Source organism: Geotrypetes seraphini, chromosome 5, assembly GCF_902459505.1.
Source record: "Geotrypetes seraphini chromosome 5, aGeoSer1.1, whole genome shotgun sequence".
In the NCBI taxonomy this organism is placed as follows: Eukaryota; Metazoa; Chordata; class Amphibia; order Gymnophiona; family Dermophiidae; genus Geotrypetes; species Geotrypetes seraphini.
In genome coordinates, this window is record NC_047088.1 from 19,761,141 (window position 1) to 19,775,966 (window position 14,826).

Below are 14,826 nucleotides of genomic sequence, written 5' to 3' on the forward strand. Positions count from 1 at the left end.
TCATAGGTTTAAAAAGAGGAGGATGTGACAGGGCCAGATTTAAACTTCAGCTGGCTAGCAATGATATTTATCCACATTTCTTTAAAGTTAACCAAATGATTCAGCCATGCAATTAACTGGGAAATTAGCATTACTTCTCAATAGAGCTATGGGGGAAAGGGAGGACTGGATCAGCCTGTGCCACTTGGAATTCTATAGAGGCTCAGACAGAGTTTCAGGCCAGGCTTTAAACCTGGTTCATATTGGTGGACCATGACATCTAGACTTTCATCAACCCTGGCGCAAGTAAAAACCACACAGTCCCTGTCAGCTCCCAGCTTTCCTACCTCAGATCCTTTTTTAAATTTTATATCAGGTAATTTATATTGCATTCTAATATACAGTGGTAAAGTCAGAACCATGTAAAGCTGAAAGGAAAGAGTGCATGGATTCAGACCTGTCTTGAAAACCCAACCGACTGTCAGGTCAGCAGGATATCCACTCCAAATATGCATGAGTTGAATATGCACGTACTGGATCACCACTGTACAGAAATTTATCCTATGCCAGGGGTGTCAAAGTCCTTCCTCGAGGGCCGCAATCCAGTTGGGTTTTCAGAATTTCCCCAATGAATATGCATGAGATCTATTTGCATGCACTGCTTTCATGGTATGCTAATAGATCTCATGCATATTCATTGGGGAAATTCTGAAAACCCAACTGGATTGCGGCCCTCAAGGAGGGACTTTGACACCCCTGTCCTATGCATATTATATCCTGAAAACTCAATAACTGTGGGTTCCCAGAACAATCTGGAAAGCCCAAAATTAAATCGGAAAGAACTAGAAGTTTCTGTTGTACATTTATGTTTCTTACTTATTATTCTGCTTTCAACCAAAGTGGATCTCATAAAACATTCCTAATCAATATTACAATCAAAACATTACAGACATCATCATAACAGCAAGTGGGTTGTTTTTTTTTTTTCTTTTGGGTTCACAAAGGTCTCTCCATTGTTTGGAACGATCTATAATGCAATATATTTCATTGCTCAAGCCGTGAATAGCAGTAGGAGCCAAGGAACATGGGTCTCTGGGACCAGCCTGGTTCAGCATTCTACCAACATGGAGTTTTATGGGTTTAACCAAAGGATAAGGACAGATTCCGATGGGAATGGATTCACAAACTTTGTAATCCTAGACACCGATACTGAAACCCATGAACTTCACTGCAGTCATGTGGTTGACATGGAAACAGACACGGTTCGCTACATGGGAAGACCAATCCACTTTCCTAATGGAGTGTCTCCAAAAACAGATTCATACTGCTGGTTTGCAAATGGAAAAATCTGCACAGGAGGTAAGTGGTGATGCTGAAAAGGGACTGAAAAGTAATTGGTTTTTTTTTTGCATGACTATGATCCATCATCACTGAGATTGAATATACCCTGCTATACTTTATCAAAACAATGTCATTCATCAAGGTCTGCAATCCGATCCGGTTTTCAGAATCTTCCTAATTATTCTGCTTAAGATCCATTTGCATGCACTGCCTCCCTTATATGCAAACAGATCTCATGCATATTCATTGAAGAAATCCTGAAAACTTGACTAGGTTGCAGACCTCCAGGACTGACATTGAATACCCCTAAATTCAAGATGTGCCTGATAGTGTGCATTATAGTGTGAATGGAAGGGTGGCCTAGTGGTTAGAGTGACTGCCTCAGCACCCTGAGGTTGTGTGTTTGATCCCAGCCTGCTCCTTGTGACTCTGGGCAAGTCAATTAACACCCCCATTGCCCCGGGCACCACAGTAAATTGTAAGCCTACCAGGACAGATAGGGGAAATACTTAATAGTCTAATGTATTGTAACCCACTTTGGGTGAATCTCCTCATGAAATGGCAATACAATTTAAAAATAGTTTTGTTTCCATGATGATGATGAAGGTGTTCAGAGCTGCCTACCATAGGGCAGTGTTTCTCAACTCGTCCTGGAGTATCCACAATGAATATGCATAAACTTGATTTGCAAATGCTGCCTCCGTTATATGCAAATTTCTTTCATGTATATTTTCAATGTGTTTATCCTGAAAACCTGACTAGCAAAGTGGTACTCCAGGACCGAATTGAGAAACACTGCTATAGGGTACGATGAACCCTCTTTCTATCTGCTGTCAAGGACAGTGAATGCAAATGAATTCAACACCTTCAAAGCCTCACTTGTTAGCAAGGCTTGAAAGGTGTTGCAATCACCTAACTCCACATTTGGTTAGCAAGGCTATTCGATCATATCTTCCTCCATTGGACCCCTGAGGAAGGTGTTTCACCGAAACACGGCTTGTGGAACACAAATTGTGGACAGTGTTTTTAAGTGCTTTCTGAAGAAATAAAAAGGTTTTTAACATTGTTGGTTTCCACTTTTTTTTTGTTTGTTTTTTGGTTCACCGTTTCTCCTGTGGAAACTTGGGTCACCTTTTGTTTTTAGTGTTTACTGCACCTGAGGGGGGAAGGGGAGGGGGAGAGAATCTCAGCTGTTGTGCATTGTGACATCTAGTGGTCAGATTCAGCATTCACGTGACCCAGGTCCCAGAGAGAATGCCAGTGTATGGTTTCTCTCTAAGGACTTTCAAGGGGGGATGGGGCTATAAAATGAATGAGAGGGAACCCAGGTTGTGGTGGATGAAGGCCTAGGCACCCTAGTTCAATTGAAAACAATTCTAATGGAGTGGAAAGAAAGTGTTAGGACATAAAAAAACGCATCTAGGATGGAAGATTACTTTATGATAGGTTTCATGGGAATTTGGAGCACTTCCAAAGAGGGACGCATGGTCTCTCGGCATATGGCAAATTAAAAAACACACATTTTTCTAACTACTTAAGCCCGTGTAAGTGAGAAAATAATGGGAGATATTAAGTTCATAACTTTGTTTTATAAATTAGAAAAAAAAATTATATTTGGTCCAGTTTGAGTGATATTTGTTGGTGCACTGCGGAGATCTACTACAGCCATTTTGTAAGAAGTCTCTACCAAACAAATCAGCTTCCTCTTTCTCTCAAATAGAAAGTCCTAGAGCTGCTGTTTGTTCCATTTAAGTCAACTTCTCTCTCGCTCTTTCTTTTCTTAATTATAGAGTCATTTCCTTCTCCCATTGTCTCCTTTTTGTCTTTCTTTTGACCTGATGTTTTCACCCCCTTTCCATACTCCATCATCCAAACTAGGGTTACCATAGGGCTCTAGAAAAAGGAGGATGGATTCAGACATCCGGGTTTTACTTCCATTGCTTTCAACAGGGCGGGGATGGGTGGAACTGGCCTGGGGGTCGGGTCTAGGGGGTCCAGATTTTCCATTTGGAAAATCTGGTAACCCTACCCTAACATGATGGAAATCGGTGCCTGGGTATTTGAGGTCCACAACTCATATTATTTCATGATATCTTAGTAACATGACATGTTTAAGTAATTAATTTTGCTCATTATTTTGTGTCCCCTGTGGCTATGCCACTGTCTGGAAAGCAGCTGAATACTGTTGGCTGCCCGTAGAGTTTGGTGCAGTGCTCATGTTTCTCCCTTGGTCTGCTCCTGTATTACCTGGATATATCTGAAGGGGTGGCAGGGAGTTATGCTAACAGAATTTTGCCATCAGCGGAGTTATATGTCAGACAAAGGAAGATCTTTTTAATGTGTGCCAGAGAGATGTGTGCTTTTAGCTAGATAAGGAGTCAAGAGAGGTTTTGCCACTGGGCACGATTCATGTCATCATTCCCATACTGAGGGGAGAACTTTTTTTTTTTTGTGATATTTGTCTAATCACAGTTTTTACAGCGATATGAACAATATGGGCCCACAGTGGTGGGAGCCATACTTGATACATCGTCAATAATGGCCAGAAGTGAATGTGCTTTTAGGGAGTATTCCTGAGACATTTAGGGGCATGTGACATCATCAAAAATGGTCAGAAGTGAGACTAGATAAGACATGGATGGGGCCTGCCTGAAAATGAACACTGATTGGCTACCCTGACCTGTCAAAATGAGTTTCACCAGAATGTTACACTTATACTTATATGGGACCTAATCTAAATGAACTGTTATTTAAATATACTTTTATTTGAAATAAAGTGTTCTTTGGTTTGCATTATTTCAAATAAAAATACCCTGAAGTGACAGCCATCAACCACAAAACACATCAAATAATCTAGACAAGGCTGTAAATTAGAAGTGAGATTTATGGTGAGGTGCCAGGTAATCATGTAATGAATCACATAAGGGAATGGGGACTTATATTTTGTCATTTCAAAGCTGACATTCAAAGTGGTGGGCAGCGGAGGATTAAGTGACTTGCCCAGGGTCACAGGGAGCAGCGCTAAGATTTGATCTCAGAATCTCTGGATGCAGAAGTAGGAGCTGTACCAGTGAGCCACACCTTCAGTCCATCCCAGTATGGCAATTCTTAGGCTCTTATGTGAGCTGAGCAGAGGACAACCAAGCCATTGTGACATCACTGATGAGGCTTGCTCTTAGGCATTGGTAGAATGAGGCATTATGACATCACCATCTCAGCTTTGGAATGTTGCTACTCTTTGTGTGTCTGCCAGATACTTGGGGCCTGGGTTGGCCACTGTTGGAAACAGGATACAGGGCTTGATGGACCTTTTGGTCTGTCCCTGTATGGCAATTCTTATGTGAGCTGAGTATAGGACAATCAAGCCATTGTGACATCACTGATGGGTTGGTTCTTAGGCATTGGTGGAATGAGGCATTATGACATCACAATCTCAGCTCTGGAATGTTGCTACTCTTTGGGTTCATGCCAGGTTCTTGGGACCTGGGTTGGCCACTGTTGGAAACAGGATACTGGGCTTGATGGAATGGGGGCTTGTATACTGCCTTTTTGTGGCTTTGGCATTTCATAGCTTACATTCATTGTGGTGGGCACAAGAGGAAAATAGTCTACGCCATCTTTGAATTTTCAGATTCAGTTGTCATCCTATACTGAAAATAATATAGTTCAATAATGATTGGGGGGGGGGGGGGGAGTGGCATAAATGACTCAGAACTGAATCAGCTAAAATGAACTTCCTATACTGCTATTTCTTGCCACCCTTCGGAAGGGAGAAAGTACCTTTTATTTGCTTGGGGTTATGCCCATTTCAAGAGATCTCTTGCTCCTACCCAGCAGCTTTGCCATAAAGAAGGGGTACAATATCACAAAAGCTGGGGGAGGGGTGATATTTTTAAATGACGTCAGAGTACATTGGAATGCGTCATTAGATGACCAATATTTATTTCAGCTGTTCTCTCACTCTTTTGCTCTTCAGGCATTGATCCTGCATTCGCTGTGATGGGTTTTGTCTGCGTGCTTGCAGCCATTCTTTCCATTAATGGGTTTATTTGTGTCATCAGGTACCATATTTTTTTTTCTGGTTTTGTATGGACTGTTGATATTGGAGGTAACGGTTTAGAAGACTTTTCGTGAGTCCAGGCCTTGAATCACGCCTGTGAACTCTGAGGTTTTCATTGCTACCGACACTTGTCCCTGCAGAGAGTCTGAGGAGTAAGTGGGAAAAGAGCACATTATGAGGGCAGCGCCAGGGTTGGGGAGAAGCGTAGTGATCGCCCAGGCTTCTAGCATCACGAGGGAGTTCCTCGGAGAAGCTAAGCAATTCCATTGAGGAGCAGCTGGATCTAGGTCTTAGTTTCTACCCTTGACCCCAATGTGTCTAACTCCAGCCAGTGACGTAGCGAGGGTGAGACGCGCCAGGGGTGGTGACACCCCTCCCCCCCATCCTATACCTCTTTAAGTTTTCCAGTGTGAGCAGCATCACCAACTTGCTGCCCGTGTTGGCACTGGCTCTCCCTCTGATGCCACTTCCTAGGTGCGGGACCCGGAAGTGACATCAGAGGGAGAACCAACGCTGGCGCAAGCAGCGTCTCAATGGCCATGAATTTGGACTTGGAGGATGAGATGTACAGCGTCCGCATCTATGAGGCAAACCTGGTTTTTCTTATTACATAGATCTTTTTGGACCCCTGTTAGGTTACACAAGTTAGAGCTCCTTTTATCAAGCCGCGCTAGCGGTTTAACGCGTGTAATATCGCGCGCTAAACCGCCGGCCACGCTAACTGCTACCGCCTCCCTTGAGGCGGTAGTTTTTAGGCCAGCACGGGGGTTAACGTGTGATGAAACTTCACGCGCGTTAACCCCGCTAACACGGCTTGATAAAAGGAGTCCTTAGACCAGTGGTTCCCAAACCTGTCCTGGGAGACCCCCAGCCTGTCAGGTTTTCCAGATATCCCTAATGAATATGCATGAGAGAGATTTGCATACCTGTCACTTCCATTATATGCAAATCTCTCTCATGCATATTCATTAGGGATATCTTGAAAACCTGACTGGCTGGGGGTCCCCCAGGACAGGTTTGGGAACCACTGCCTTAGACAATTCTACATCTAATCGATGCTGGCACTGTCATTTGGACACAGGGACGCTGGATCATCTGTTCTAATGTCCTTTGATACTCAACTTCTGGAAGTCAATATGGGGACAGATTAATCTCATACTGGAATCATCAATTTCTTTGACATATGAGGTAGTTATATGTGGAACATTACTGTATATTAAGCCCCCCCATGGACCGCTATAAATGCAGGCTTTTCCTAATTATGACTGGGATAGCCATGCAGATGGCAACTCGTAATTGGAAAAATCATGATCGCCTAAATTTGCCTTTTTGGTGGGCCAATCTATGCTCCAGCTATAGATCTGAAAAAATGAATGCTGACATATTGGGACATAGTAGTTTGTTTAAACTGGTTTGGGGTCCGTTGACATCTTTTGTTACTTCACTGTAGTTATCTTTAGTTTTTGTTTGTTTCCACACATCCAGGGAGAGGGGGATACTTCTATCTTAATTGGGTCCTTTGAGAATATACATCCAGGCTGGGTGGGATTAAATTACTACATATTTAAATCATTGAGAGGATGGGTGGGTGGGTGGGGGAGGGGGGAAATGGTTGTTTTATGTATATGTGTAAGATGAATGTGCTTTTATTGATATATTATATGTTGTTATATTTGTATTATGCACTGTTAATATGTGGAAAATCAATAAAGAATTTTTTAAAAAATATATATACAGTGGTGCCTCGCATAACGAACGCCTCGCACAGCGAACGCTGCACACAACGAACTTCATGTCTTGATTCATACAACGAACTTCGTTTCACACAACGAAGTCGCCCGAGCTTCCACGATCGCTGCCGATGTATTGAATCCTTCCGCGCAGGCACTGCAGGCAGTCATTAGTCACTGCGCTTAACGCGTTTCACATAACGAACTTTTCGCATAACAAACTTGCTCCTGGAACGAATTAAGTTCGTTGTGTGAGGCACCACTGTATATATATATATATATTTATTTATATGGTGATCATCTTCAAACCTCACCATGGCTATATTCTTATTTTTTTTTTTTCCATTATTTGTAGTTACGTTTTCTGTACATCACTTTGTTGATTGTGATTAAAAGGCGGTCGAGAAAATAATAGCAATAATGTCAAAGAGCAGAATTATTCTTTGGGAATACCTACTTTAACATAATGTCATTCCTTTTTCCCCCCCCCCAGGCGTTGCGTAAATAAAATTAAGCTAGTTAAGGGACCCAAGAAAATTCTCTTGACATTGGAGGATGTGATGTTTATAAATCCACAATTCAGTTCAAAGGTAAGGTTTTACCTCATTTAATCGAGTCATATTTGTAAATTGTTGCCCCAGAGGTGGAGTCATCCTGCCAGCTAAAAATCCCAGGATCGGCAAAGTGATACTGAAGCTTTTATCCAAAAGACATTCCGGCTGATATTCAGACTGCAAGAGGCAGGCCCGCCAACTCTTGTGGTCAAGAGTGACTGTGGATTTGAACCCACAACCTCAGGGTACTGAAGCTGTAGCTCTAACCACTGCACTAAACACTCCCTATTTTCTTTTTAAATTTGGCATTCTTTTCTGCTTTCCTATTATTTTATTGAATTGTACATTGCCTTGTTATCTTTCAGAGGAAAAGATTTAATCAAGTTTTAATAAATCAAATATGCAAAACAATAAAAAATAAACAGAGCGTTAACTACAAGGACAATAAAACATTTATAGGTCTATTTTTCTAATTGCTTTCCCACTATATAAAATAATATCTCAAGGCAATGTACACAAAACATTAAAATATGGCCGACAGAACACCGAACACATTCCACAGTACAAGGCCATAAAACAGCCGTATTATACCGCTTAATATAACATGTGAAAAGTCCAGATTTTGTTAGTTTCCAAAACTGTGCCTTTTAGGAATACCCATGATCCACTTGTGCTTCTCCCCTGGCCACACCCCCTTTTGAGATTCATATGCTAGAAGTGACGTGCACCACTTTATATAATGTGCTTAAAAAGTTGTGCACATAACTTCTAATTAGTATAAATTAGCATCAGTTATTAGGTGTTACTTGTGAGTTATCCAGTCGACACCCACCCACAAACTCTTTAAGGAGGAATATCAGTCTATACTCAGAGGCTGTGACAATTTCTTCCCTGTCTCTTAATATACACCTTATAAATACTTCCCCAGATCCTCAGCGGCCCCACTTTGGGTCAAAAAATTCCACTGCCCAAAACTTTACGTGTCTGATTATCACCGGATCTGTTAACTTTACTCTAATAATAATTTTAAGGTGTCAAATTTAATTATTTTTATTTAACATTATCGTAGTAATTTTAAGCGAATACTTAACGTTCGTGGTCTCTGGCTAGGGATACTTGCACCAACATGTTTCGCAATAATGCTTTATCAAGGCTTCACCCCTATCACATCCACGCCAGTTTCCGTGACTACATAATCACCACATAATATCGACAATGATTGGCTTGAAGCTTGTGCCCATACCATAGGACACCATATATAGAATTTGGGCCTAAATCTGCAGCACAGACACCCCCCAAAATAAATAAATAAATAACAACATAAGAACATAAGAAGTTGCCTTCGCTGGGTCAGACCAGAGGTCCATCCCGCCCAGCGTTCCACTCCCGCGGCAGCCCATCAGGTCTAATCACCTGTGCAGTGGTCCCTGACTATTCCTATAACCTACCTCTACTCCTATCTGTACCCCTCAATTCCCTTATCCTCTAGGAACCTGTCCAAACCTTCTTTGAAGCCCTGTAACGTGCAATACCATGCATGTATTGCCTGCAGATGGCAAAGAAAGTTCTTCTTCACCCAGAGAGTGGTGGAAAACTGGATCGCTCTTCCGGAGGCCGTTATAGGGGAAAACACCCTCCAGGGATTCAAGACAAAGTTAGACAAATTCCTGCTGAACCAGAACGTACGCAGGTAAGGCTAGACTCAGGTCGCTGGTCTTTGTCCTAGGGGCCACCACGGGAGCGGACTGCTAGGCACGAGGGACCACTGGTCTGACCCAGCAGCGGCAATTCTTATGTTCGTTAGCATGTCCCATGTTAGGCCATTTTTGCAGTTAGGCATGGGTTAGCAGCACCTAATGCAGCTTAATAAAAGGGTCTCTAAATTCTCTCTTGTTTAATTTCTAGAAACACAGCACTGCTGGCAGCCTGATGAGTGAGAGCGGACAGTTCCCGTCAGAGAGCAGAAGTACAAAATCCCCCCGGAGATCCTGCTCTGTGAAGAGCCTCCCTCCTGCAACCTATGAGAATTCCAACGTGGCAGTCTATGAGGTGAGACAGTGCAACTTTGTCAGTGTTGAGGAGAAGTTGATCGCTGGCTTTGTGGGTTGACGGAATCGCAGGTACTCAAGGGAAAAGACAGAAAAGGAAGAAGCAGCTGGAATGGATTTGTAGTTTCTATTTGCATTGTTTATTTAATGTTCGCCTTATACAAAGCGAATCACAGATTAACACATTTCAACATACAAACCAAATAGGGTTACCAGATTTTCCGTTTGGAAAACCCGGACCCCTTAGATCTGTCCCCAGGCTTGCCCAGTTCCACTCATCCCCGCCCCATCACGCCCCAGCCCTGCACCCTGCTGCCTGCTCTGGTCGGACAGGAGGGCATCCGTGCAGGCGACGTGATGATGTGATGTCATCGTGTTGCCATTTTGCCATCTGCTTCTCAAAATCCGGACAAAGTGCCGAGGTTTGAAAAGCCGCCGGACCCCCCAGATACATCCTCAAAAGGAGGACGTGTCCAGGTAACCCCAAAAACATACAAACAGCAAAATAGATCAAACCATAAAATACAAAGCATAAAAATGATGTCCCATATAGCGAGACCCAAAGGATCAGGCGCACTGCGCCAATCCACCATTACACCTTCATTACACAGAAAAGATGATGCTTTAACAATTTTAAAAATTTCATTACGTAGTAACATAGTAGATGGCGGCAGATAAAGGCCTGAATGGTCCATCCAGTCTGCCCAACCCTACCCACTCTTTAAATTACTGACTTCATTTAAATTTTCCTTCTTCTTAGCTATTGCTGGGCCAGAACCTAAAGCTCTGTCCGGTACTATGCTTAGGTTCCATCAAAGCTTGTTGTCGTATATACTGCGAAAGCTTGTTCCATATGCTGCATATATGAAGGCTAGAGAAATCTGGGGCCTAGAAGGCCTTACTGCTTAATCCAATACCTGTTATAGCTGTCATCTCTCTGTAATGCCAAAAAACAATATTTCATGTTTTACATTTTACTGTTTAACAGTCGCTTCCACCTGTCGGCACTGTATGAGTTCAGGAGAGAACAAGGGCGCGTCTGAAATCTTTATAATTTGCCTCTCCACCAGGAATGTTTGTTTTTTAGGTATCCACGGTCTATGCAGAATTAATGAAGCTTACTTTCCAGGAGGGGCAGGTGCACATAGACATGGTGTCAGGTCAAAAGCGCGCCGGGACAAAGGCACGATCAGACAATTGAGCGCAGAGTGGAGGCGCGCGCCGAAGAAAATGACTGTTTTTAGGGCTCCGATGGGGGAGCATGGGGGGGAACCCCCCCACTTTACTTAATACAAATCGCGCCGCGTTGTGGGGGGCGTTGTGGGGAGTTTGGGGGGTTGTAACCCCCCAAATTTTACTGAAAACTTCACTTTTTCCCTGTTTTTAGGGAAAAAGTTAAGTTTACAGTAAAATGTGGGGGGTTACCCCCCAAACCCCCCACAACGCCGGCGCGATTTGTAGTAAGTAAACTGGGGGTGCTCCCCAACAAAACCACCCGTCGGAGCCCCTAAAAACAGTAATTTTCTTTGGCGCGTGCCTCCGTCTTGCACTCAGTTGTCGGCGCGCGCCTTTGTCTTCCGCGTTGTTGTCTATGAACCCATAGACATAGATCCACAGAATATCCCATCAGAATCTTCTGTCCTTGAAATTCTGAAGTGGATTAAACATTCAGTACAAAAGTTCCTGGCAGTAGCGTAGCCATGGTGGGCCAGGGCCCATCCAGTTTGGGCTCAGGCCTGCCCCAAATTTAATCTCTTTCAGTGTGGCAGGCGGAGAGTCCCAAGCGATTTACAGATTCATGCTGTAGTAAAGAAAACATTTTATATGTTAAAAATAAATTTAGAAGAGTTAGGAATTATTTCGATCGGTCGTTCAAATTTTAACCTGGGTCAATTAGATTGTTTCCAAGAAAATTAAAAAAAGGTCCAGATTTTGTTTATGCGTCTGATTTCCTATTAACTCGTATTTTCTCCAGGGTGACTGGGTCTGGATGAAGAAATTCCCATGTGGAGATTTTGGGCAGATTAAGCCTGGCACCAGTGATGTGTTTGAAGTGGTACGTGATCTAAGAAATCTGATGTACTTAAGAAGTGCAGGGGGTATGAGAGAGAGCATGGGGGTGAGTCGAGGGGGGGGGCACGCAAGGGGTGTGGGGAGGGGTAAGAGAAAAATGGAGGAAAGGGATGCAGATGATGTGAGAAAGCTGCCAGGAAAAAGGGAAGAAGTTGGGGGAGGAGGGGGTATGAGAGTTGGAGAATAGCTACAATTGAGCAATCTCGATAAAATGCCCAGAGCTGCCCACTGGTAGAGGTTGCCTGCAGCTAAATCCTCCCCGCCCCCTTGCACTCAGCGACTTACCCACCTGTCAAGTCCTCCGCAGCTACAGTGTCAGAGACAGTACTAAAGTTTGTGTCTCTGGCCTGTGGTGCCTGTCGTCTGTTGCATCCCGTCACACTGGTGAGATGTCAGAGGGATGGTCCCGCCATCTTGGTCCTCCCACCCAGGGTCCACTGAGTCCCACTGGGGTAACAGGCGAGGTACACATCTGCTTTATCTCCTTTTTAAAATGTAGAATCAGCAGCCGGGTTCCACTTACCGTAGCTACACACGACACAGCATAACACAACAGCTACTACCTCTCAGTTCGGTGCGGTTTACAGAGCAAAGATACTGGGCATTCACAGTGAATTACAATCCATTAGTTAAAAAATTTGCCAAACAAGTATGTTTTTAACAGTTTTCTAAATGCTAGATAGGTGTTGGAACTTAATATAAAATTACCGAGATGTTTATTCCATATACCGACCTGATAAGATGGCATTCGGCCAAAGAATCGTTTGTAAACACATCTCTTAATAGATGGAAAGTCAAATATCTGCGAACCCCATGTAGGGTGTTTTCTATTACCAATTCAAAGTGGCCAAGAAAATAACTAGGTAAAAGGGTTCATAGACAACGGCGCGAAAGACAAAAGCGCGCACCGACAATTGAGCGCAGCGCGGGGACGTGCGCCGCACAAAATTACAGTTTTTAGGGGCTCCGATGGGGGTTTTTGTTGGGGAACCCCCCCAGTTTACTTAATAGACATCGCACCGGCGTTATGGGGGGGGTTTGGGGGGTTGTAACCCTCCACATTTTACTGTAAACTGAACTTTTTCCCTAAAAACAGGGAAAAAGTTAAGTTTTCAGTAAAATGTGGGGGGTTACAACCCCCCACACCCCCCACAACGCCCCTACAACGCGGCGCAATGTCTATTAAGTAAAGTGGGGGGGTTTCCCCCCACGCCTACCCGTCGGAGCCCTAAAAACAGTGGCATGTAATTTAGAGCGGCGCGCGCCTCCGCACTGCGCTCAATTGTCTGGGCGCGCCTTTATCCCGGCGCGCTTTTGACCTGACACCGGTAAAAGCCCATGTGAAAACTTAAAACATATACAAGCAAACTTAAACAATATTCTCGCCTCAATTGGCAGCCAGTGCAATTTTGGGTAATAGTTTGTCACATGGTCGAATTTATTCAGACTGAATATCAAACAAACAGCGGTATTTTGAATAACTTGCAACCTCTTGATGTTTTTCGTACAGATTGGCAAATAAAGGATATTACAGTAATCTAAACCAGTGTTTTTCAACCTTTTTACACCTATGGACCGGCAGAAATTAAAAATTATTCTGTGGACCGGCATCGGTCCGTGGACCGACAGTTGAAGAACACTGGGCTAAGTCGTGGGCCAGACCCTGCCCATCTCTACCCAATGTCCACCCCAGACCCCGTCCCCATAATAGTACTAATTGCACCTTGCACGTCCCTTGCCTCATCTGGAAGCCTTCCCTCTGATGTTGCAACGTCAGAGAGAAGGCTTCCGGTTCAGGCGCAGGATGCCTGTAGGAGCCACTGCCTGTGGCTTTGTGCACTGAATAAGTGAGGAAGAGGGAGCGGGCTTGAAGATAACGCTGTATCGATCGCACCGTGGACTGGCGGTTGAAGAACACTGTTTTGGGCCTGATCCATGTGCTGGGCCTGTGGACCGGCAGGAAATTTTTGTGGACCGGCACTGGTCCATGGTCTGGTGGTTGAAGAACACTGATCTAATGGTCCGGTGGTTGAAGAACACTGATCTAAACAGTATATAAAGTTTATAAATAACGAAATAAAATCCTTATCTCTATGCGGAGACAACCCCATTTAATATCAACATTTTAATGTTTTCGCATAAAGATAGGAGGGTTGTACTTACTCTAACATACGCCACACACACACACAGAGTGACTTATCTATAATTCGATGCTTGTAGTGTGCCCTTCTCGTGAGTGAAGGGCTGTGATCCTCTCTCACCGCACAGCTAACTCTCTGTCCTTGCCATTTGCAGATGAAGGACTTGCGCCATGAGAATGTCAATCCTTTCCTTGGCTTCTTTCGTGACTGTGGGGTATTTGCTTTTGTCACCGAGTTTTGCTCCCGGGGTAGCTTGAAAGATCTGCTGTGCGAACAGGGCCTGAAGCTGGATTGGATGTTTAAATCATCGCTTCTGCTTGATCTGATTAAGGTAAAGGACCCGGAGGTGCAGTGAAAGAAGGCTGGATCATTTTCAGGGGGCCGGAAAATGCTAGAGTCACATTTCAACAACAGTTGACTTCAAGGCTGATGTTAGACATGCTGGGACCCAGGGAAGAAATTAGGGAGAGAACCTCCAAAGCCCACTGGCAAGCTGTATTTTCTACAGCTTCAAGCAGGATCTCCTACCCTTGAAATTCTGAAGTGGATTAAATACAAAAGTTCCTGGCAGTGGCATAGCCATGGGTGGATCTGGGTGGGCCAGAGCTAGGGTTATCAAATTTTCCAAATGCAAAATCTGGATTCCCCCAGACCTCCTCCTCCCCCCCGCTGCCTGCTCTCTTTATGATTATAGAAACATGATGGCAGATAAAGGCCAAATAGCCCATCCAGGCAGTGACTTAGTAAGGGGGGGGGGGGAGTCCGCCCCACACGCCTTGTTGGTGGAGGCGCCGACAACACTCCTCCTCTCTGCCCCCCCCCGCCACTTCCCATTCTTCCCCCATACCCCTAACTGAAGAAGTTGTTTGTGGCGATCAACAATGTGTTCTTTGCAACCCT

The 14,826-nt window shown here is 44.1% G+C and overlaps 1 protein-coding gene across 6 annotated transcripts in view; it reads left to right on the forward strand.

The window, feature by feature from the left end:
- The window catches only part of GUCY2F (guanylate cyclase 2F, retinal), a 71,789-nt gene that overhangs the window by 736 nt on the left and 56,227 nt on the right, over positions 1-14,826 (forward strand). For 5 of the 6 annotated variants that reach the window (XR_004539609.1, XR_004539610.1, XM_033946303.1 and 2 more), the window contains exons 2-7: positions 984-1,338; positions 5,297-5,381; positions 7,604-7,700; positions 9,570-9,713; positions 11,688-11,768; positions 14,081-14,257. Coding sequence is in view for 4 of the 6 variants with exons in the window: in XM_033946303.1 (XP_033802194.1) it covers positions 984-1,338; positions 5,297-5,381; positions 7,604-7,700; positions 9,570-9,713; positions 11,688-11,768; positions 14,081-14,257 (939 nt within the window). In the remaining 2 variants the exon portion in view is untranslated. The remainder of the gene's footprint in view (positions 1-983; positions 1,339-5,296; positions 5,382-7,603; positions 7,701-9,569; positions 9,714-11,687; positions 11,769-14,080; positions 14,258-14,826) is intronic. The other variant, XM_033946304.1, reaches the window with a different exon arrangement.